Source organism: Halictus rubicundus, chromosome 7 (assembly GCF_050948215.1).
Source record: "Halictus rubicundus isolate RS-2024b chromosome 7, iyHalRubi1_principal, whole genome shotgun sequence".
In the NCBI taxonomy this organism is placed as follows: Eukaryota; Metazoa; Arthropoda; class Insecta; order Hymenoptera; family Halictidae; genus Halictus; species Halictus rubicundus.
Genome location: NC_135155.1, coordinates 3,139,094 through 3,162,305, shown reverse-complemented (window position 1 = coordinate 3,162,305; position 23,212 = coordinate 3,139,094). Strand labels below are relative to the sequence as shown.

Here is a 23,212-nt window from a genome sequence, read left to right as displayed (position 1 = left end):
GCCGAATGTCGTATCGATTTCGAATAAAGTCCACCTGGCGGTGGCCGAACGTCCTCATAAATTCCCCGCACAAATTTAATGAAATACTTTCCACAGACATTTTTCCGTCGGATCTCTTCATTCCTAGGGAAAAGAATTTCATTTCGTGTACGGATTACGTGAACCAGGATACACGGTTGAATAAGAATTTTCACGGCGAAGTTATTTATTTATGCCGAAAATATTAGGCTAACCTCAAACTGCATTTCTCTTTCTAACTAATCAATGGTGTTTTTGTTTTCACCACAATAAATATTAAAACAAAATAAAGACACTTCGAGATGGACACAACACTTACATTTTATTAACCCTCGTACGACAGACTATTTTTATTTTATATACAGGGTGTTCACGCTATTACTAGCCAGCGTTTTTCTTGTAAATAGTAAATATTAGAAAACAATGAAAGAGGAAATGTAGCACTGTGTTTTATACGTAACAGAATGGCGTATGTAATTTGTTTGTGTTTATATTATTTTGTCAGATATGAAGGTGACCTTCAATTTTTTAAATGGAATGCTGTATATTTTTTTTTAAATACACTGTGTTCGTAAACAAGTGTTCCTTATTCATACGAATCAGATGATGTTGTCATTCACATTCAGAGTGTTTACTGCTAGTTTCCACTATGACGAGACAATTTCAGTATTACTTCCGAAATCGATTAGTAATGTCGCATAGTAATGTATCGTTATTGAATGTGCAATGGAATAGAAATAAGTGCAATGGAAATAAAAGACGAAGTGAATTGAAATACCTAGAAGAATAAGCGGACAGAGTGCAACCAAATGAAAATCAGTTTGTTTTGTGTGCCAAGCGTTTGAAGGGAACAGGGTCTTTCCAAGATAAGTGTCGTAATCGGAAATGTCTTCTTTCTGAAGATAAAAAGTTTGAAGTCCTCCTACATTTTGAGGAAAATCCGACAACTTCGGTACGAAAAGTAACTTCGCATTGGTATGAAATATTCAAAATGTTTCTTCCATTTCTGACCTTGCATGACCTTGAAGGTCACTGTGCATTATACGAATGAACTCGTCTAGACACACGCTTTCATGTGATATAAAAAAATATACAGCATTCCATTTAAAAAAATTGAAGGTCACCTTCATATCTAACAGAATAGTATAAACACAACAATAAACAGTATAAAAAACAGTACCACTTCTTCTTCTTTCATTTCGTTCTAATATTTACTATTTACGAGAAAAACGCTGGCTAGTAATAGCATGAACACCCTGCATATTTTTATAGATACTTTTAACGTAAAAATAACGATTTTGACACTCTGGGTCAAAATAGAACATGATACAGGAGCTAAACGTAAATTTCTTCTTGCATTAATAATTGGAATATGTTGAAAATGACATATTGATATTCTCAAATTCTATTAGTATTCCCAATGTTATAAATTGCACCTACTTCTTTCTGTTACAAATGCATATAATCCACAGTCCGTTTATTAATTTCGATTTAACGAAGTAGAATGTACCCGTGAGCTGCAGACACGCGAGAACACTTACTGGTTAGCCTAATGAAGAGGAACATTGTCGGCAAGGCGTGATCTCTTTTCAACAGCCTTTTGCGTAAATCAGGGGAATATACCCGGGGATCATAGTCGCCAGGTCGAGACCTGTTCCCCCACTCTAATTTCCCCTTCTACCGCGCTATTTTCCCATGCTTCCGCCACGGGCCGGTCACGTGACGCGTGTCGTCTCTGTCGTGCATGCTCCGGTATTGGCAGAGAGGGGGTAACATTTTACCCCTCGATTCGTGCTCCCTCCCCTCATCTGACGACACTGCCGGGAACTCGATGAAGAAAGTAACTACTTCCTCGAGGTCAGGGGATGATATTTTCGCAGATGCTTCTGCAGAGGGAACGTTCCTTTATCTCCTTGGAAGTCGCGGAAGCGTCAGCGTATAGAGAACAGGTCAGACCGTGAGTTTCTGACATTTTCCCGGTAAACTGCTGTAAATTGGGTCACCCGTAAATCTCCGGAAATGCAGGTCGAAGCTGGTTGGTTCTTCGAGTATCGTCCCGATACGACAATTGACGCGATTAATCACCGCGTGAATTATTTATTTTCTTTTTGTTTCGGTATTAAACAGAAAATTAGCGATTGTAGACATTAATAAAATGATTGGGTCGTAGCATAAATACGTTCGGTTATGTTCGGTCCGGTATTCTGGTTTTTCGTGTTTTCTTTGAGTATAAGTGTCGTAGAATATGTGTGCAAAAGGATTCGTTTGTCAATCGTTATTTTTCTGCATAAATCTGTCCCAGCGCGATATTCATTATTCGCAGCAGAGTTAATTGGTTCGACTTTGTTTTACAACAGACAATTACGCGTGACGCGTCAGTCGAAATAATTAAGCTTCGCGTAACGTGTTACTTAATCACTTCATCGCAACGTGTATCATTTGCGAAAATAATTACGTCCGTTCGCTGAAACTGATTGTTGACGACTGACTTCTGCGTATTTGTTTTAGGTCACTCGTAGCTTTGCGGCTTTCCGAATTTGTGGCATCATGAAAATCGTTAGAACGCAGAAGATTGAGTGTTAATATAACATTATTCTATCTTTACTTTAATAAGCTCTTTAATCAAGAAAGTGGAACTTTAGGTGGAAAGTGGAACCATTTAATTCCAGTTTCTCTAACTCTGTCTGCAAGTCTAATAAGGAAAAAGAATATATAAATTATACAGATTCTAAAGTAAGAAGAGTAGAGGAATCAGTCATCTATGCCGGAGTCATTCGTGACTATGTACAATTTTATTCCGATATAAGACGACGCTCTTTATTTCGAAATAAGAAAATCGCTATCCCGTCTTCTTCTTCATCCGAAATACGACGAAAGCCGGTCCCGAGCCATCGTCTTATTGCAAAAGAAAACTGTAGTGAAATATTGGGCGTGGGTCAGAAATGACTCCGGCATAGAACTCGTAGGAGTGCAAGGGTTAATACGTATTTATGATTTGGCATGTGTTCCTTTACAAACTTTTGTCACTCATACTGACAAGTTACGTATTCTGCAATTTTGGCTTCCATCTCGATGGTCATTTCATTCAGTTGTTTTTTTTTTAGCAATGACCTAACAATTTTCGATTTATCGGTGTTTGGACTGTTTCCAAGCCATGGAAGCAGTGCTATACAGCATTCGTTTCAAAATTTTGACAGTGATAGGGCACGTCGGGTGGAGGAACACACATCCTCGCGATTAACACGTTCGCTGCCCTGTGACCCACTTTGTTGTGTACTTGGAACGTCCAAAAAAAGAATGAAATATATTTTCTGTTTGTTCCATATTCCTCCTAATTGAATGAAATGGTTACTTTTCATTTTCAACGAGTAACCACACATTTTTAACCGAAAATTGATCTTGGAGTTATTTTGAGAACCTGCGAACACGATTACCTTAAATTTACTTTAGTAGAAACAGTAGCAGAATACGATAAGATTGATGATTTACGAGTATGCTGATCAAACTTTTAACGAGGAAACTGAATCTTTATTTGTTTCCATCTAAGAGATAATAATCTGTAGACGCTCGTATTTGCAGAAGCGTCCGCAGTGTAACCATCTGGCTTGCCAATTAATTCAATCCGATAAACACATCCATATAACCAGCACTCTCAAAAGTTTCACAATGTGAAAGTAATTCCTTCAATGAAACGGAATTTGCAAGGCTGTTATAGAAACAAGGAATTACTTGGAAACTACAATATTTATCATCTTCAGGATTTCCAGAACTTAAAACTGAGGTAAAAATCTTACCAATTTTTCACCAAACCATTTCTTTGTTTCAAGTTCACACAGACATGCCATAGTATATATGATGAGCTCTAGTTATACCTTCTAAAATTGAGGAAATGCGCTACTTGAATTAATTTTTGGAGAACCGGAGTGAATCTACAGTCGTCTAATACGGACAATTGTTAACACGGAATCAAGGTTGGAAGAGTGCTCAGTATGCAGAACTCAACTTTTCAAATTTCATTCCATTAAATACATTACTTTGATTTTATGGAAGTTTGGAGATTGCTGGGTTCGCAATCAATGTGTTAATGTGCATGTATAATTTCGAAAATTTCCATATCCCTCAGGACCGCACTGAGCGGGAACAAAATTCGAAACTTTGAGGAGCATGCAGATAGTACGTATGCGCAAATTCTCGGTGAAAGAAATTAAAAAATTTCAATGGAAAACTCTTTAAAGATTAAAATTCCTTTCGAATCGATGGTTTTCACTGACAAATGGTTCGCGGAAAAATATTCCACCTCTCGCCCGAAAATTCTCCCGAATAAAACAAAGTTAACTCTTCATCATCAAAAACTACTCGAACGAGATTCCTCCGCGGATGCATTCTGCTGAGGAAGCACCTACGTGCGACACTTTGGTAACTCTGCTATAACGATCTACCGAATGCCCTCTCCGGACGAATAGCAAAGTTTTTCGAAGCCAGAAGAAGAAAATAAAAATACAAACTGTTAGGTCGTTCGGAAAAATTGCTCACTGACAGCTCTTGCCTGTGTTACGTTCTCATATTCCGTGGCTGCCATCCTTTGGTTCTCACAAATTAAGAATTTTTAAATAAATAAGCACTGCCTATTCCTCAGATTTCAGTGAAAATGATTTCGTAAAAGAAAAGAATTGTCTAAATGACCTAACAGAATAAAATCATATGACTACCTAAACCGTTCGACTTTTATTCGCGGCCTTTCTTTCGGTGTCGCCGATAGAATAATCCCGCGGGCGTTCGAGGGCGCTGGTTCAAGCGGGACACCCTGTATTCGATTCGCAATACGGCGACGCAAGTGTTTGATGCAGTCACGGGTGTGTGCGCTTCAACAAGGCGTTTAGACCGGCCATTTCGCCGGGGAACCGGTGATGCACTTCTGTACGTCACGGGGACTTTAATGAAGAAGAACGGAGATGCTCATAAAGCTGAATAAGAGTGCAGGCGTCAAAGGATAATTGCGCACACAAATCAGAATGAAAGCACGTGGCGCACAGGCTCGGTGACGCGAGTCACCTTCGGAAACGCACGCGAGAACCACGAGATCTAGCAGAGCTCGCGACGCTCGCCAGGGCGTGGTCTTCGGGATCGATACCATAAAAAGCTACACAGTTCACCAATCAACCGCCCGACAATCGGAAAGTTAAACGTTCCCGCGAATTTTCAGCGAAATTGCCAGGTCTTCGGAAAACGCCCGCACGATTTTCCTCTCGCGACCCAGCGATTTCAGTCGAAACACGCGAAATACCGGAATGGTTGAAACGCGAATTGTTAATTTTTGCGAAGCAATTTAGGTACACATTTTTCAAAATGATTGCTACAGCTAACTGGTTAAAACTAGGGATGGGAAGAGTTCTAGAACTTTTTAATTGGTTCTGCTTGAAACGCGTATCGCGGAACTTTTTGAAAACAGTATTCCAAAATTTGAAGTCTCGGTGGTCACCGACGAAAAATGTTTTAATTTGAACTGGGCTTATGAAGTATCAAAGTAAATATTTCTGTTCAACGGGAACACATATGTTGTTAAATTAATATTAGAAGAGCTCTCACTCGTTGCTACAAATCTGACTTTTAATTTGACAAACCCATACTAAATTGTTCTTGATAAAGTTGCTGCAATTATTTTTTAACGAAATCCATTGTATACTGTAACAGAGGGAACATGGATTTTCGCTTTTGTTAAAATAAAATCTTCCTGCGTCAATTTAATGATTTTTATCATTTTAGTAGATTGAAAACAATACATTGGCATTCTAAAATTTTTGTAGTCCTCCTGCTACCTATTTCAAATTGTACTCAGTCCAGTTGTGAGGAAAGCTACTTGCTTTGAATACACCATAATTCTTAATACAATGATATAAGCTCGACTGCGCAAATAGTTGCGAGTGGTGGTGTTTAATGTTGTTCAGTGAATTATATAATATACGTGAGAAGGGATCTTTGTGTGCAGTGAAATGAATAAATGAATAAAACGAAAGGGGGCAAACTTGGTTAGGTGCCAAAGCTGGTTGTTCCAGGAACAGAAGAGGATGATACACAGGGTGTTCTTCTGACGGCCTCTGACACGCGAGTGAGGATGAAAAGAACCATATGCTAGCTAAGTGGTTTGTTCGAGCACTTCGTTATGAATTTTCGAATAGATTGAGAATGTCTCCAACTACCGAAAATACATAGCAATTTATCTCTCCTATTGCACTCCTATTGGAATTAACTTCATAACAATCTTTCTGAAAACTTTTCTCTTTGCTTTTCTTTCTTTATGTTAAAATTACGCTCTTCGGGTTTTCAAGTCGAATGAGCGCTGTTATTTTATTTAAATTTTTCGCAGAAATGATTCTTTTAATTGTGCAACATGAGAGGCGAATTTCGTCCGAATATCATCTTTTGAGATAATCTCACAACGAACTAGTTCGCAAGGGTTGTTTTTAGTCGCGCACGGATCACTCTCGATGTATTCGGGTTAATTGCTCCGTCAATTAAACACAGATGAATATTACAAGACTAATGCACTCGTGTACGATCGTGATGTATTCGCGAGGCGAATGAATATGGATCACTCGACGTCGAACAATCATTGATCATCCCTCCGAATTACGATCCCAGCAGGATATCGAACTAATCCGTAAGCGATTACACAATCAATCTACTCGATGCTACATGGTACACAGAACTGCAAACTGATACCTATAATCATAGAATATTCGTGAACTATTTTACGGAGAAATAAATGTTGACCTATGTCAATTCTCAAAAACAGAAATTCAATAGTCTTTATATAATATTTTTAAATTCTTCTAATGCCTTCGCAGTTCTATATGACCAATTCATTTTGATAATAAATGTATAAAGTCCATAATTTAATCATAGCGTGAAGTCGTAAACTCACGGAAGTGGCTCTAACAATTTGATTACCTATTGAAACATGAAAAAGCTGATGCGAATGAGTTTACAATCGAACGCGTAAAAACACTTTACGACCCGATCGCTACTTTTTCGAAAGTTCATTAACAAGTTGTTCGACGCGATGACGCCATTAGCCGTCGGTTTTCTTTTCCAAGGGGGTTGAACCACTTGCGCAGAACGAGCTCGTGCAACGGTAATGAAGTTCCAATAAATGGCCCGGCGACAGGGTAACCAGAAACTTTATTCGCCAAGTATTCACGCGACACCTCGAGATAGAAATAAAAAAATCTGCTAGTCCAGCTATTCAAAACCCGCTGAAAGCATCGGCCCCGGCACCTTTTATATTCCGCTGTTGATGCAGCGAATATTTGATGCTACTTTGCCTGCAGCCTGAATGAATAGATAACAAGCAACAGAGGGAGTAACGCCTTCTGCTTCGGTGACTCTTTTCGCTATCTTCACGTTCCTCGCAGATTCCACCCTGGAAAACACGGGACAGGCGCGCTTAATTATAAACGCACTCTTCCTAATTTCGCCGTGCAAGCATTAACTCGATCAAACTTTCAACAATTATCGGGAAAATTAATTACTGGAATATCCAGCTCGGTGAGAGCATGATCAAGTTTGGAAAAGTTCAGACTTAACTATTTATACAGAGTGCTCGTATTTTTATGTAACACAAATCTGTCGTGGGTACGATAATGGAGTTTCTTTTATACTTTAATCGTATGGTCTTCAATTTTTTTATTATTAATATATATAATATTCACACAATTTATTATATAATTTATGTAAAACTCTAATCATTCTTGGTCGTTTTACTTTGTCAAGAACAATGGGACATTCTGCAGAAAACGTGAATGTCTGCAAAATGTTAGATAAAGATAAAAGAAAAAAAAGTGTACGCTCATTAGCAGAGAATTTACAAAGCAAAACGTGAAGCATAAAAATTTAATATTTCCTCGACGAGAGGGCTCACAGTCACGCATGAAATACTCGATTAATTCTTTTAAAAATTACAATTATTATGACCGTAACAGACTTCGTACAAAATATTAAATAAATGCGTCCAATGTTATTACGTTTTATAATTACAAGCCAACTGTATCAACATTTTCGTTCGCGACTGTACGAGCGACGGTGTTTGCACAGAGCGAAAGTGGATCTCACGATTTAATGGTGCATTAGAAAAATGAATTTTTCGTTAACACGAGAATGGATATTTCAGTCTCGCGCGCGTATGTCGATAAGGACAAAACGAATATCGATTAGTCGTAATTTGCGGCGGTAGTTTTCCGCAGCTGCCCAGTTAAAAGTAATACGCGTCGGGCTTTCTAGCCGGGTCGAGTTCTTTTTAATTTCACACGATCAATTTATCACCGGATCCATAAGGCTCTGACACTCCTTTATATAAAATATTCCTGCGGCGAATTTTTTTATCCAATTTATCCTTCCATTCGGATATTCTTACATAGCGAACTTCTGTTTTGCAAAATTGACTCGGAACAAAATCTATTGTTGGTACAATTTCATAAATTATTAAGAAACGACAACATTCATTTTTTAAAGTGTCCTTAAAGCATTTCATAAAATAAACGGGGGAAAAATTTTTTACTGCAGCTCAATTATTTTTTGGTCTTATTAAAAGTAATAAACGTAACGAAGACAGTTCAGGATTAATACAATAGAGACTAGTGATATGAAAAATGATTAAGCATAAAGTATAAAGAAAAGAAGTTACTACCAGTTTCAGAAAATACGGTTTTTACTACTGACTAAGAAATACCACTGATTAAATCGTCAAGTGATTAGACAAATTCTCGTATTCGATGAAAATTGCGTCGAACCTGGACACATATATTTTCTTCATTTTTGTAAGCAATTAAAAAGAGTAACTTTGACTGTTCGGTGGTTCCAGTCTTAGTCGAGGCTCTAGAAAACGCGCAGGCAATAAATTTTGCCTGACTTAGCAGGCCTTGAGAAGTTGGATACACTCTTTATGCAGGAGACATTCGGTGTCAGGTGACTAGGTCTCGGGACATGTTCACGCGTCTCCGATCTTTTATTGTTAATCGACGAGGCTGAAAATGGATCCTGACGTGGGAAAGGTCTGGTTTGAGTAACCCATGAATTTCTTTCAATGCGCAGCACGATGCCTTCAGATAGCATGGACGACATCGAGCTGAAAAATATTCAACTTCAATTCCCTGCGTTGCGATATCTGTCGAGGGATGACAGCTCGGTGCGGGAGGAGAGGGTGGAGACCGACAAGGGAAGTTTGCTAGTCGCTGTGCAAGGGAACCGGGCGAAACCTGGCATTCTCACTTTCCACGACTTAGGCCTTAACTGTGAGTAACTTCGACCTCATTATCATATAGACTGTGAAACTTTATGCAAACTCGTATTTTTCTCGGCGAACACGACGGAGCTATCGGTCAAGTCAAATTTGACTTTCTTTCAGTGATTCGTTCGGATGTTGAGAATAATTAAGAAAGTCGACTTGTTACGTTGACGTCAAAACGACTTATTTAATAATGCAAGAGTAGAGAAATCGAAGTTCATCGTAATAATGTTTCTTGTAACCTCCTCGGAACTCATAGATCCTTATAAAATCTGGTTCACTTAATAGTCAAAATTGATTTTCAAGCTTGGTCAAAAAATTGTGTCGGCCAATAAACATTGTTACGGGTACCATTAGAAATAATAATAATTTTCTGAAGTGATACTACTCGTAATGTACGCCATTTCATGTATACTACCGTAAATATTGTCGATAGAAACAGATTGGAGAACATAGTCTACCCCTATTTTAAAGATTGATCTTGTTAGCAGTCTACTTATTATCACATTGATTAGATATTCATTTTTTAGTATATGTATACAGTTTGTTGTTCGTAGGCTGATCTAAAATTGTTGTTAACAAGTCATTCTTGTTGTTTCTAGATATATCGAGCTTCCAAGCATTCTTCAATTACATCGATATGCGTGTTCTACTCGAGAATTTCTGCGTGTACCACGTGAACGCACCGGGTCAAGAGGAAGGTGCATCAACGCTTCCTGAGGAGTGAGTGTGCTTGCAATTATAATCGGATTTTCCACAGGGGGTTAACCTTCTCTGCAAAATTTAAAACTTATGCGATATCGTCTAAATGTCTTTAATATCTTCAATGTCTTCCAAATCTCCGTGCACATCTAAACCTTCATGCTTTTATAACGTAAACAAATATGGTGTAATGTGCAAGACAACGTGTGAACGAACAAAATGTCATTGAACACGAAGCTCTGCCCCATGAATGAAACTCGAGAATATCTTCTGAATTATTGCTTATGGAAGATAAGGTTCCGGTATAAAGAGATTATCCTGCGGCAGATAATCGCGAAATAAAGGGGTCATCCGCGAACGATTTATTCTCTTCGCATTCAATTGTCGACTCTGTTAATCCCTTTAGTACCAACCATCAAGTTAGTACTCGGTTTAACAGCGGTCGAACACAGGAAGAATCGATTGGTAGAAACGTTTCGTACAACGGTGCATTTCGTTCCCGTTCAAGAACTCGCGGTGCACATGCGTCACTTGACCGCGGCGAATTCAATTAGTGCGAATCAATGGCCCAATTAACGTTCTAATTAGTCGAAGCCCCGGCGATGTTCGGTTTTTACCGCGGATCATTCCACGCGTCTTAAAGATAGATTCCGCTCCGCTCATGCTCGCCTCGCGAGCTCTTTGCCGCGCGCTTTGCCTCTATCGCAGTTAGCACTGGTACGGATTCGATCTTATCGGTCGTTGCGCAATCCGCCTTTCCAATATTCAATCAACCTCCCGAGCATTCTGCAATAGTATCGCGTGAAATCGCCTCGAACCTCTCCGTCCATTCCCGTGCCGCGTACGACGATGTATACTTATAATTAAACTGCGGACTTTTGAGGCGTCGGTGACAATAACGAGTAGATTCAACGGAGGATAGTACCAACTTTCGCTACTGTACTGCACGATAATTGCAAATTACATAGGGTGACCCAAAATTGTACTTCCGTGGATAGGGTGACTCCCGAGGTCATTTGAAGGAACTTTTTCCTTTGCGAAACTGCTCCACACGGTTTTGTTGAAGAGTTATTAACAAAAAACACGAACCAATCTGTCGCCGAACCGAAATCCATCCGTTGTAACCACGCTCTGATTGGTCTGTGTTTTTGGTTAGTAACTCGTTAACAATGCCGTGGAAAATATTTTCTCAACGGAAAAGGTTTGAAGTAACCTTTCCTTGAGGAAGTACGACAATTTTGGAACATCCTGTATATTTAGAGGTACGTGAGAAAATTTATACAGAATTTTAGAAAGATCCTAGTATGATACTTCTTAATCTGAGGAAGTACTATACTGCGTAAGGATTCAAAGATTTATAAACGCTGTTTTGCAATTTGTGGATGTGAAGAAATCGATTTGTTTTTTGATCAGATGATTGAAAAATTGACACTGATCGTATGTTTCGAGTCGCGAAAAAACAATTCTGTGTCGCGATGGTTGGGGATGGTTTACAGCGTTCAATTAGAAGATTGACAGTGCCTACGACTTCCGATTAAGCTGGCCTCAAACAATCGAGGTTCGCCTCGACGCACACGTAGCTAAACAGCGTGTTACAGAATAATTTAGACTGCAATGCAGATTTTCATGCAACGTGCCTGCAAAACGATTCCCGTTCGCGTGCCAAATCCGTGAAATTTCATGACGAGTTCATATCCGAATGTATTAGCGGTCAATCGATAGTGTCAGTGATACTTTAAGCCTCTTTTTATCGTATCGACTATCCGGGAGATAGACAATAAGGATGCAGAATGATCCGTCAAAGCAAAGTATACAATTAATTAGGTCCAACTTGAACATGTGATTGAAAACTTGAATTTATCGATCGGCACAGAGTACAAGGAACTGTGAAGAACTTTCATTATACATAGCTCCAAATATATTTCTATTAGAAAATGTTTGTATTACTACGAGTATTCTAAATTGTTTCAATTTTAATGGGGCACTTTGATTTAAATAAATAACTGTTGTTACTGCTTACTGGTTAGGAGTTCAATGTATTAGAGATTCCCAGGTCTATTAACTCCTTGACGTACAAATTAAATAATTATTTCTGTGAGCTTACCAATATTCGTATAAATTTAAAACAGATATGTTCGTGGAATGTTAATACACACGTTGGTGGAAATATTTCCTGTTAATATTAAATAATATTACACTTCGATGTGTACAACGTCATAAGAAGCATTTTGTACGTCAAGGGATTAACAGCAAACTGAAGTTAACCAGACTTCAGGTCACCAAAAAGTATGCTTTGATAGTTAAAGCGACGGGAGGAACAAACAAAGAGAAGGTCAAGATTAAGCGTGGCTAAGAGAACATACTGTATTCTAGCTACGTTTATCCGTCCATGGACGAACTGGCAGAGCAGCTGCTCTTCGTCTTGGGCCATTTTGGCCTGAAGTCCATAATCGGTTTTGGAGTCGGCGCCGGAGCTAACATACTCGCCAGATTCGCTCTTGCTCACCCTGAGAAGGTCAACGCCCTCTGCTTGATAAACTGCGTATCCACGCAGGCAGGTTGGATCGAGTGGGCTTATCAGAAGATGAACGTTCGTCACCTGAGATCACAGGGCATGACTCAAGGAGTCCTGGATTACTTGATGTGGCATCACTTCGGCAGGGTAAGAATCCCTCTTTCTATACACGGTGCCCGGAAAGTTGCTGTGCACTTTTACCGAAATTAAACGAAATTTCGACAAATTTACTGAATTAGAATAATAGTAGTCAGCCTGTCAAGGCTGTATTTTCGTCCCACAACGAGCACACTTTTAGTCCAATGATTCACCATGGAATCTATGAACTTAAACAAGCTACTGGAATATTTATTTCTTTAAAGAACATCCTATCTTTACTCCACTTTTATCAAAATTGCAACCAGGAAGTGTACAGTCTCTTTCGGAGCACCCTGTATACGAACAATGTTCAAATTTTGCAAATTTTTTAACGTAGTGGCTTGGTACTTGAATATTTCATACATTTTTGTCATAATATGTTTTTAACAACAGCTGTAGGAGTTTTTATTCTTAGTTTTAGCCCAGTAGCATTTTATACGACAAGTTTTTCATAGTGTTTCACGGATTCGATATTGACTCACATTTTTACACTACATTGCTAATTATATGTTGGTTGATTGGATCTTGACGAATCATTGCTACATAGAAACCCGCAGTCGCGCGATTACAATAGACTCGGTATCGACCGTCTAGATATCGAAGATTGTCTCGCAAGGTCTTCGCGACATCGATAGTTTAGAATCTAAACTTTTGATAGCCATCGAGATAGAATCGATTATCTTTTGCTAGATGTTCTGCTTTCGATATGGAATCACCTGCTCTTCGCTTGCAACAGTTGTTATAGCACACCCTGTACACTTTAGATTTAGATATCGATATATGCAAGCGCATATATAATTTATCTCGATTGTTAGACTACGGACAACGAGCAAATTTTTGAGAAATTCAGCTTTTCTCGTTTATATCGATTTAAACCGATGTATCGATGACTCGATGTTTGCGTTGTCAAATTAGCTGGCCGATACAATGGTCTCACAGAAATATCCGCAGTCTAGTAATGATTAATGTTCTTTTAGAAATCACCGTATCTCGATCGCTCAACAGTATTTGAAGACGTTAATTTTATAATTCCAGATGATTCCGTTTAAGCGACATATTATGAAGCAGAATAAACAATATCATCTTTCCATCCTTGTAAGTCTTAAATTAACACGATTTCAAGATTAGTCACCATTCATCGACGAATCCATGCAATCATTCCATTCGAGACTCTTCTGGTGTACAGGGTGTTACAAAATACCTATACGTGGGCAATATGGTATTTGTGAAATGAAGTATAAATTGCTTTGTAAGTTTGAAAAATCGACATTGATGGAGGTAGAGGGAGAGTTTTCTATTCAACTTTTGTTTTCTCTTTATTAATGGTGTTTCCTCCATTCGTTTTATACACATGAAATAAGTGAATCATTTCTTGCTTACAATAGAAACTATTGCAATTCATGCTGAACGTAAATGTCAGGAAATTCGAACAATTCGAAGCCATTAGGCGCACGTGGAAGGACACTTAGAACACCGTTTCCGGACATCAAAGTGACGATTAAGGTTACCGAAAATTGAATTTATACACGGCATTGGACGGAAAGTAGCATAGCGAAAGCATTTATCACTCAATTTAGCAAGTATTGTTCGTCCCCAAAGTGGGTAACCTATTTTGAACACCCTGTATGTCGTCACAGAGATCGATCAAATGAAACAATGACACCGATCATAAAGCTGTTGTATCCGTCAAAGGAACACTGAGGTACTTTTTGACAATCGTTGCTTATTAACAAATCGACATTTATTACTTGTTGTTTAAATTTTCCTAAGCACTACATTTCACTTTTATCTTAAACGCTGCTTTAAATAACTTTCGCCTGGAACTTTATTTTATTACTGTTAATAATCATCTTCTATAGATCAACGAAATCGATATTGAACTTTAATAGCGTAGAATTGATCAAGTGCGATGACACAAGCAACAAAGTTTTAGCAACGGTAACGCTCGTCGCATGTTCGCATAATCTATTTTTCTCGCGCTCCTTTACGGGACACTTGCGCATACTTCGACTGTCATCGACAACGAGGAACGTTGAGATACGTATCAGAAACTTTTCCGTAACGGGCAGCGTCAACGAAAAAGTTTCTCTCTGTTCGTTCGGTGGATACATAGCTAAATGCACACTTAAACGTAGTTTCATGTATAAGAAAGCAGGCAATAACCTCGGCGATGACCAATAAAGATTTGCCGAGGTCACTTAGCAGAAAAACTCTGTTTTTAGAATCAACGGGCATTGACACGTTTAATTAGCTTTCGTTCCGCGAAATAGACACAAATCGACCAGAGTGAAGATCAAATGATCGAAGCCGTTGATTATGAACGTGCTCGACAAGATCTGATCAGAGATTAATGTATAATTTGAAGAAGTGCTTATGGTAGATTGCATCTACTTGGGGATAAAACACTCACACCGACAGTATATTTCTATTTTATCAAATTATTATAAGGAAACAGAAAATATATTTCTCTTTTAGATAATTCTATAAGCAAGCATAAAATGAATTTCTTTCCTAGAAAAATCAACAAGTATATACCGTGAATAGTTTTTCACTTGTCTCTTAGAAAATTAAACTACTTCTTTCGCGTCGTTGATCTTCGTAGCTTTCTTTTGTCCGCCATTGTAGGTCGGTAATTTATCGACGACAGAGCCGGGTCTGACGAAGGCTTACATCGTCGAGTGTTTCCATGGAACCTGGAAAATTGGATTTAGGGGATTAACGGCAATTCTCGTGCTCTCATTATGCAACACGTAGCTTCTTAATAGAGTTACCGCACACACCGTAGGAAATCACATGTTGAGGAGAGGGAGACGGGAACAGAAACGCAGAGAAACTAACTTCGCGAACGGAAATAAGAATCGTGCCTCCAGCATAGTCCTTCTCCCTGCATTCCCGTTTCTCATTTAACCTTTTTTCTTTCAACGGCCAAGGCTAATGATAGGTCTTGACGGGTGGTTTTGCTCCGGTCCGGTCGCGCGAGGAAATCGGACCGTAAAACTGGAGATACCTGGAGTCGGTAGAATATTTTCGGCTAAAATGGAAAATCGTGAACCCGTCCGAGAAACCTGGATTTTCGAAATCGTCCGATTGAATTAGCTTAGTATACAGGGTACCCCCAGCATCGGTGGTACAACCGAGAAGGAAAAAAATGAAAAAATTTTATTCCGTATTTTCGTTTTGGTTCTTCACGTAGAATCACCCCCTTACCGGCTGTATCATCGATGTCGAAACACCCCGTATAACGTATAGAAATGTTCTGAGAAAATTGCAACTGGTTGGAATTGCGAAGGAAATAGTACATACTAATTTTACAACTTTTACCCACTGTACTTGTGGAGACTATCGTTCCAGTAAAAGACAGTGTTGCAAAAGAGAAATAATTTCAGACTTTTATTTGATTCGTTGAATTGTTTGAACAGTTCTAGTCCTTTTTGCACTATCGCGTGTGCTGTAAACGCATGGCATCTGCGATATTTCTCAAATTAGCAATTTTTGTAAGGAGATTCTTTTCAGCTTTGGACACTCTTTTCCTCAAGCAACATTTTTATTCTTCGGTCTTTCCTTTTTTGGTAATGGACAAACAACAGTTTTTATTTTTAGGCATACTGTATATCTGTTTTAGGCATGCACAATAGTACGTTGTACCTCACAGATACAGGTGATACTTCGTTTTGTATCTAATGACGAACCTTTTGCTAGTGGTAGTACCGTATACGAGTAGTACAAAATGAAAAAAACTGAAAATTTGGTATGTCCGCAAAATTAGTCCGGAACGTTGTGAACCGAGACAAAACATATCTTCTTTGCAAATATAAATCTTATATTATTTGGTACGATATAACGTTTGATGCATTCGCCATAGGAAGCAGATGATTCTCAGTGACCACTGAATGTCGCAAATTGATCAATATTTTACGAACAAGTTGCAGATTGAATGCATTTATTGTGTCTGCGAATATCTACAGCACAATGAAATAGAAGCTTCATTAAACTGAACAAACCTTTTACTCTACCATTTGCAAATTATCGAGGCCCTGAGCGAAAGAGAGACATTTCTATTCAGCTGGTGCCTTTGTTCTAACAAATGAGCATGTTCACTGTTGACTCAATAACCGCAGATGTAGGGCACAGCCATAATAATCAATTTAATGAAACAAATACTACGATGTACAAATTTGTGAATATTGATTACTCTCGTTTCACAAATTGTAAGCAAATCTGCAATAAATATATATAAATAAATCAGTTGAGAGTTATTTGTTTGCAAACTCAGGGACATGTCCTCGAAGGATTAGCATATAGAATGAATTTGCAACGAGTAAGAGGGTTTGTTTCAACGAACACTGTGCGCGCTTAAACGAATGTCACCATTCCGATCACTATGCACGACGAATTGAGGCAGAAACATTGACTGGCGAACATGTTCTAGGGTACGGAAGAGAGGAACCACGACCTTGTTCAGGTGTACAAAAACTACTTCGAGCGTCACGTGAACCCAACGAACCTGGCTCTGTTCATCGACAGCTACATCCGCCGCACGGATCTGAACATCACGAGGGAATTAGACCCGATACGCAAAAAGGACGGCCTCACGCTCGGCGTACCTGTCATGAACATCACCGGAGCTCTAAGCCCGCACGTCGACGACACCGTCACGTTAAATGGTCGATTAGACCCGACGAACAGCTCTTGGATGAAGGTACGGAACAGTTGACAGCATTATCTCTTACATACGTCACCGACGTGTCTAGAGCGTCTATTCGTTACGAGCGCGTTTCGCCTGTCTCCTTGTAATCGCGACCTTGCCCCCACCACACTCCGAAACTGATGAGTCGGTAAACGATAGTGTTTGACCAAATTATTACAACTATTTCTCTAAATTGACGGGTTTACATTCAAATAATTAATTTTTAATAGACTGAGTAAAATAATCCATTTTCTAACCATTTCATTCAATGAAATAATCTATTTTTTGTACTGGCAAGGGACAACAGAAAACTGTTTCCATACAGTAGTTCTTACTACATTATTGTATACATATCGAGGCATGATCATGTATTTTATGGGTCAGTCAATATTTTTGCTACTTGCATAAATTTTTAAATGAAAGTCTGGCTGTACCAAATTCTAACTCGAGTGAAAAATAATATATTTCCCACAGAAATGATTGAAAAATTTTGCTACGATTTCAACAACTGAACATTTCGTGATTTTGCAATCATACGAGAGAATCATGGTGTTACATGAACCCCAATTAGCTGCTCAAGACCACTTCCCCACTATGAAAGTTAAATACGACCTTCCATTATCAAATCCAGTGTAATGCCTACGCTATAGGTCTCATGCATTCGTGTCGCGTATGCATATATAAAATCTTGCTAAATAGAAACTTTGATCGATAAAATTTCACTTTTATTCTTAGCTCAATAACGTGTTCAATTAACCTTTAGACTACGGTATACAAGTGCATTTTAACTTTTTGTTTTCTGCGACATAAATACGAATCTTGCAGCTCTGTGATCGCCATTATTGTAAAGAACTAGAACATCTGAAATAAGAGGTGAAGCAATTTGTTACTTTGACGAAAATGTTCCGAAATTTCAGACTTTATGAAGATGTTAGATAATGATATTAGATGTTTACCGTATGAAGGGCACTGTACACTGACCCGATTGCTTGAATTCGCAGATTTCCGATTGCGGAATGGTGCTGGAGGAGCAACCAGGCAAAGTAAGCGAGGCTTTCCGACTGTTTCTGCAGGGCGAAGGATATGGTAAGTGAGCGCCCTGGCGAACCACACTTTAGCCTTTACTTATCGGATTGTCAAATGATTACTCCCATCGATCGTCACCGGTACAAACGAATCGCGCCATGTTGCCCCGTAGGGGAGCACGCAAAATCACCTTGAATCGAGAACAAGAACAAAACTACCACAATTCTAATACGTAAAATCGTTCACAATTTACATTTATCAGCATCCGTTTCAATTATTCAACTATTCTCTCAAGCATGCTCGACTCGTCGCTACTAGAGAACATGAATAACGAAAGCTCGAAAGGGGGGGAACGTTCGCGTGCTCTCCTACGAAACCACGAGAAGAAAACGAAAAATAAAAACAGCAAAAAAAAAAGAAAGAAAGAAAAGAAAAGCAAGTGTCGTAGATCGTGGATATCTGTAGGCTTAAGTTCGTTTCATCGATCGCTGCGTGTCACGAGTATCCGTCATATTTGGCCTACGAACTTGACTCAACGCCAGGCGTGTGTCAGTACACGAAACAAAAAAAGAATGAAAAACAAAAAAAAATTAAGAAAAACGAACGAGATCGTTTGCGGTCTGACCGGGTCGAACTGAATTCTTCATCGGGACGTTTCCGTGTCAGTCGGCGTGCGATATCGAACTTGTAAACGAAGAAGTCACGCTTTGTAAATTAAGTCACGTCGACCATTTTTGCCTTCGGGACCCGCTAGCCAGCTCGGTTGTAAGCTTTCGAAAGCTCGATTCGCCAGAAAAAGAAACTGCTGTACTTTAGTCGAGTAGCGAGTAAACGTTGTTCCACCTGTCCCCGAGATCACGGAACAGACAAGGCGAGCTATAGGTTCGTTCCTTTTTGGCGTGGCCGTTATCTCCCGCCATTCACGGTCCTTTTCCGCTCGGTTACTATTATTTATTCGTCACACGCTGAACGTTGTTCTGAACGCTTTAGGATATCAGCATACAGAAATGCGGCCGCAAAAGTGGTATCGTTTCGCCGATCAAACGCCTGGCCCCCGCCCGGCTAAATCGAACTTTATTATTCTTTTTGGCTTCTTGGTCACAGAAACACGATAGCACTTATCACATGACACAACGCTTTGAACCACTATCGCCCAGTTGATAACGTAGGAAAAACGGTGTATACTTATCGCGAAGCATTTTGTCGGCGCAGTGCTTTTCTGCTACCCCTCTCCGCTACCCCCGCCCCCTCTCTTAAAGTGCATATTATATATTGTTGATCTCGACTGCTCTCCATATCCCCCCTCCCCCTTTTCTCTCTCTCTCTTTCTCTCGCATATGACAATGAATTTATTATTTAATTTATGTGGGTAGGTATCTTATGCGTATGTTAGTCAAGTACGCCCGTGTTGTTCTATTTAACGTAACTGTTCCTGTCATGGATACTGTCGTTAACTTAATTGTTGTTACGAATCGTCTCTGTTATTACGTATAGAGTTTTCATGTTATACGAAGAAGAAACAAACAAAAAAACAAACGAACAAAACGGCAGCGACGTTGTTAATCCTCGATGCACGTTGAGATAATCGCAACAAACGATTGTCGCGGAATGATCAACTTGCTCTTCGAAATTTGATCCCGATGAAATTGAATTCGATTGGACTGGTTTCGGTCCGATTCGGCTTGGCGCGAATTCTCGGGTTACATCGAGACTTAACATCGTCTTCGATCATGTACTTTCCTTCGCCGGAAAGCCACTGGCTCGACTTGATGAATAAAAAGAGGTTTGAAAAAGGATTACACGTTGAATTCATCACTTTTAGTCTCACCACCATATCGCCATCTCTTCGAGAGTTTTTGTTTTTCTATTTTTCTCTCTCTCTCTCTCTCTCTCTCCTATTTCTTTTTATTTTAAATCGATCATCATCTGAAGGCAAAATAAGAATTAATACGAAAGAAAAAATACATGTTCACCGACTTGCGCCTTTATTTCCCACGCGTCTCGGATCGATCGAGTGGTACGTATACATTACTAATTAGTCTGTTCAAGCTGGAGTAGTGTCCTAGCGAGTAGTGTCCTTAGGCTTCTTAGCTGTTTTGTTTGCTTCTCGGTTAAACGCCGAAACACCGTGGATGACGCTCTGTAGTTTGTAGCGTTTGTAGGCGATAGTCTCGAACCCGCTGTAGTTCTAGAAACTCCTTCGATCGGTGTTAGGCTAATTCCAGTCTGCGCTTTTGCTGTTCGAATCTCCAACAGTGACACTGTTTTACGAGACTGTGCGACTTGTTAGCGGCAGCAGAAGTGTTCGCGACTTTCGTCCATTCTGTCGACAGAATTATAAAATCATACTGTTCGTTGTTCGTGCGAATGAATGGACGAGGGTCGTCGCTTTTGTTTTTTTTTGTTTCTGTTTTTTTTTGTTTGTTTAATTTCTACTGGTACACGACAATTGGCCTAACGATGCATCGCACCAGAATGATTTACGATCAGATTGTGTTGAATAAAAGAACGTCCGCCACGACCACTTCCTCACCGATTCTTATGCTTGGAGTCTCTAAAAGAGAATTTGTTCTTTTATGCGTTTTAGTGGTGAAATCCTCGCGGAAGCCCGTGACGCCGACAACACCCGAAGGTAATTGTAATTAGGAATTGAAGGCCGCAAGGAGTCAAGCGCGCAGTTGGTCGGTTAGGCCACGTCTATGTGTTAAGTAAGTCGGAATTCAAACTCTTATCGGGAGCTACTAACCGACGACGATCTCTCTATCACGACTAACATGCCTTGGACAGCCTCGGGTACAGTCCTGCAAGGATTATCTGAAAGGCAACTAACCGCTCCTCCTTTTCACATTACTAACATACACTGTCGAGTCCTACGGACGTTTGGGGTCAATCCCCGCAGACTTACCGAACTGTGCTTCATGAACCTCTCACATGCATCTATTAGAGTCATCACCTCCCCCTCACGGTTGCTTACTTTCGAGAACGAGGGAATCATAAACTAAAAATTACAATAGGAGCACGGGAAAATCCAAACGTTAGACCTGTCTTGCGTGGGCTAATGTTTGCACCATCTTCTCATTTTGAAATGCACCTAATTCTCTTTTTACACGAATTCAAACCACTGCAGTATAAAAGAGAAAAATCAATTCCAATTTTACACGATATATTTTAATTTGGCACGAATAAGGTGACACTTATTTCTTTTATTTGAATTCAGTTCTTTCGGAAAAGATATTTTCTACAATGGTACTAATAATCACAGTGAGCGTGTGTTTCAGCAGTGATACACTATTTTCTTTAAGATACATGTATGTATATATTCTAACTAAATAAATATGTTTAAGAAAAAGTGTTCGTTATAGAGTGTTATTCAACAATAACTTGTGTGTAAATGGAGAGTCAGGTATATTGTACAAAATGAATATTGTACCACGATTTTGGTGAACAAATTTGAATTGATCCTATAATAATTTTTAGTTTGCATAGTTTCTAGTACGTTCACCGATTCCTTCATACAATTCGTCTTCATTCATTCACGATAAATCCTCATCGACCGAGGCTGCTCATCATCTGCGAGATAAAAAATGGACCTAACATGTTATGGACTCTCGTGGCTCAAGTTAACTACCTTACCGACCTGCTAATTGCACGTTGATAAGTCCTCTTCTTAAGTAAACTTGAAGTAGACTTCAACTTCAACGTGGTTTTCGTTCGACAAAGATACCTGTTTGGATAAGAACATGATTCGTATTAAATTAAAATAAAAATACAGTGGAACCCAACGCCTCTTTTATCGTGTGCATAACAATTTGGTACTTAGTATACTATTTTATCATACAAGTAGTCATTAAATATAATTATTAGAAGCAAGGATATAGCGAAACTTGTAATGCATTGATGTCTGCAATAAATTTTTACGTTGAAGAAATTTTATTCCATTATAGATAATTCAACAGTGATGAACAGGTTCTCGACGGGGCCGTGGTTCATCCGTGGTAATGACCATACGGTGGTACATGCACCGTCGCGAGCTTGTTAATGTTTGTACACTATATTTTATATTTAGTCATATTTTTAGTGAAGAATTCAGAATTTATTACCATAAAATCAAAATATATTTCGTAATTTATTAAGTTCCTACTAAACGACCAATTTTGGAGCATTTCGATATCCCTTAAGAGCTCTAGAAATTGTATTTGTTATACAATTTTTCCGTTCATTTCTGTTAAAGGCTGTTCCAATTTCAATTTTGTCTCGTGCTATAATCGATATCAACCCCCGTTGATAACGTCACGATATAGTTCTAGAGGCTCGAAAAATATGGCCACGATAGCGTATAGTATGTCAGGTCTGTTCGACTTACACCTCGTCCGTGTTCTCATGGTCTCTTATCAGTAGTTGGTACGAGCTCTCGTTACCAATCGACGATAAATCAGAGACCTTCTCCGAGAATACATCCTTTCGATATTTTCAACGAAACAAAACTGGTGGCTGTTCGATCGAGAAACCATCAAATCTCTCTTCTCGTAGCAACATTCGCTATCGACACGACACTGTCAAGCAATGTACATACACTAAAAAGTGCAACTTCTCGGAAGACTCGCACCTACTGGGCAGTAGAATAGCAAAACAAAATAATCGCGCTACTTCACATGCCTCCGCACATGAAACAATCTCACCGACACACAGAACTCTACCCGTTACTATGCATGCGCGCCTTTCTTTGTCTTCTCAGTTCTTTCGTTTCTTTTCCCTCACGTTTGTCGTCTTTACGTTCCGACGATCGTGTGCTAACCTTGTGTCTTTATCTACTTGTGTCTCTCTGTGTATCTCACGTGTGCGCCTC

The 23,212-nt window shown here is 39.2% G+C and overlaps 1 protein-coding gene across 11 annotated transcripts in view; it reads left to right on the top strand.

The window, feature by feature from the left end:
• Window positions 1–23,212, top strand: part of Mesk2 (misexpression suppressor of KSR 2) — an 80,820-nt gene that overhangs the window by 51,641 nt on the left and 5,967 nt on the right. For 5 of the 11 annotated variants that reach the window (XM_076791263.1, XM_076791271.1, XM_076791265.1 and 2 more), the window contains 7 exons: window positions 9,106–9,305; window positions 9,901–10,021; window positions 12,374–12,662; window positions 13,689–13,748; window positions 17,083–17,352; window positions 18,342–18,426; window positions 20,954–20,998. In XM_076791263.1, the coding sequence (XP_076647378.1) occupies window positions 9,106–9,305; window positions 9,901–10,021; window positions 12,374–12,662; window positions 13,689–13,748; window positions 17,083–17,352; window positions 18,342–18,426; window positions 20,954–20,998 (1,070 nt within the window). Of the gene's footprint in view, window positions 1–9,105; window positions 9,306–9,900; window positions 10,022–12,373; window positions 12,663–13,688; window positions 13,749–17,082; window positions 17,353–18,341; window positions 20,384–20,953; window positions 21,075–23,212 lie in introns of all 11 variants that reach the window. The other 6 variants (XM_076791268.1, XM_076791264.1, XR_013082597.1 and 3 more) reach the window with 5 other exon arrangements.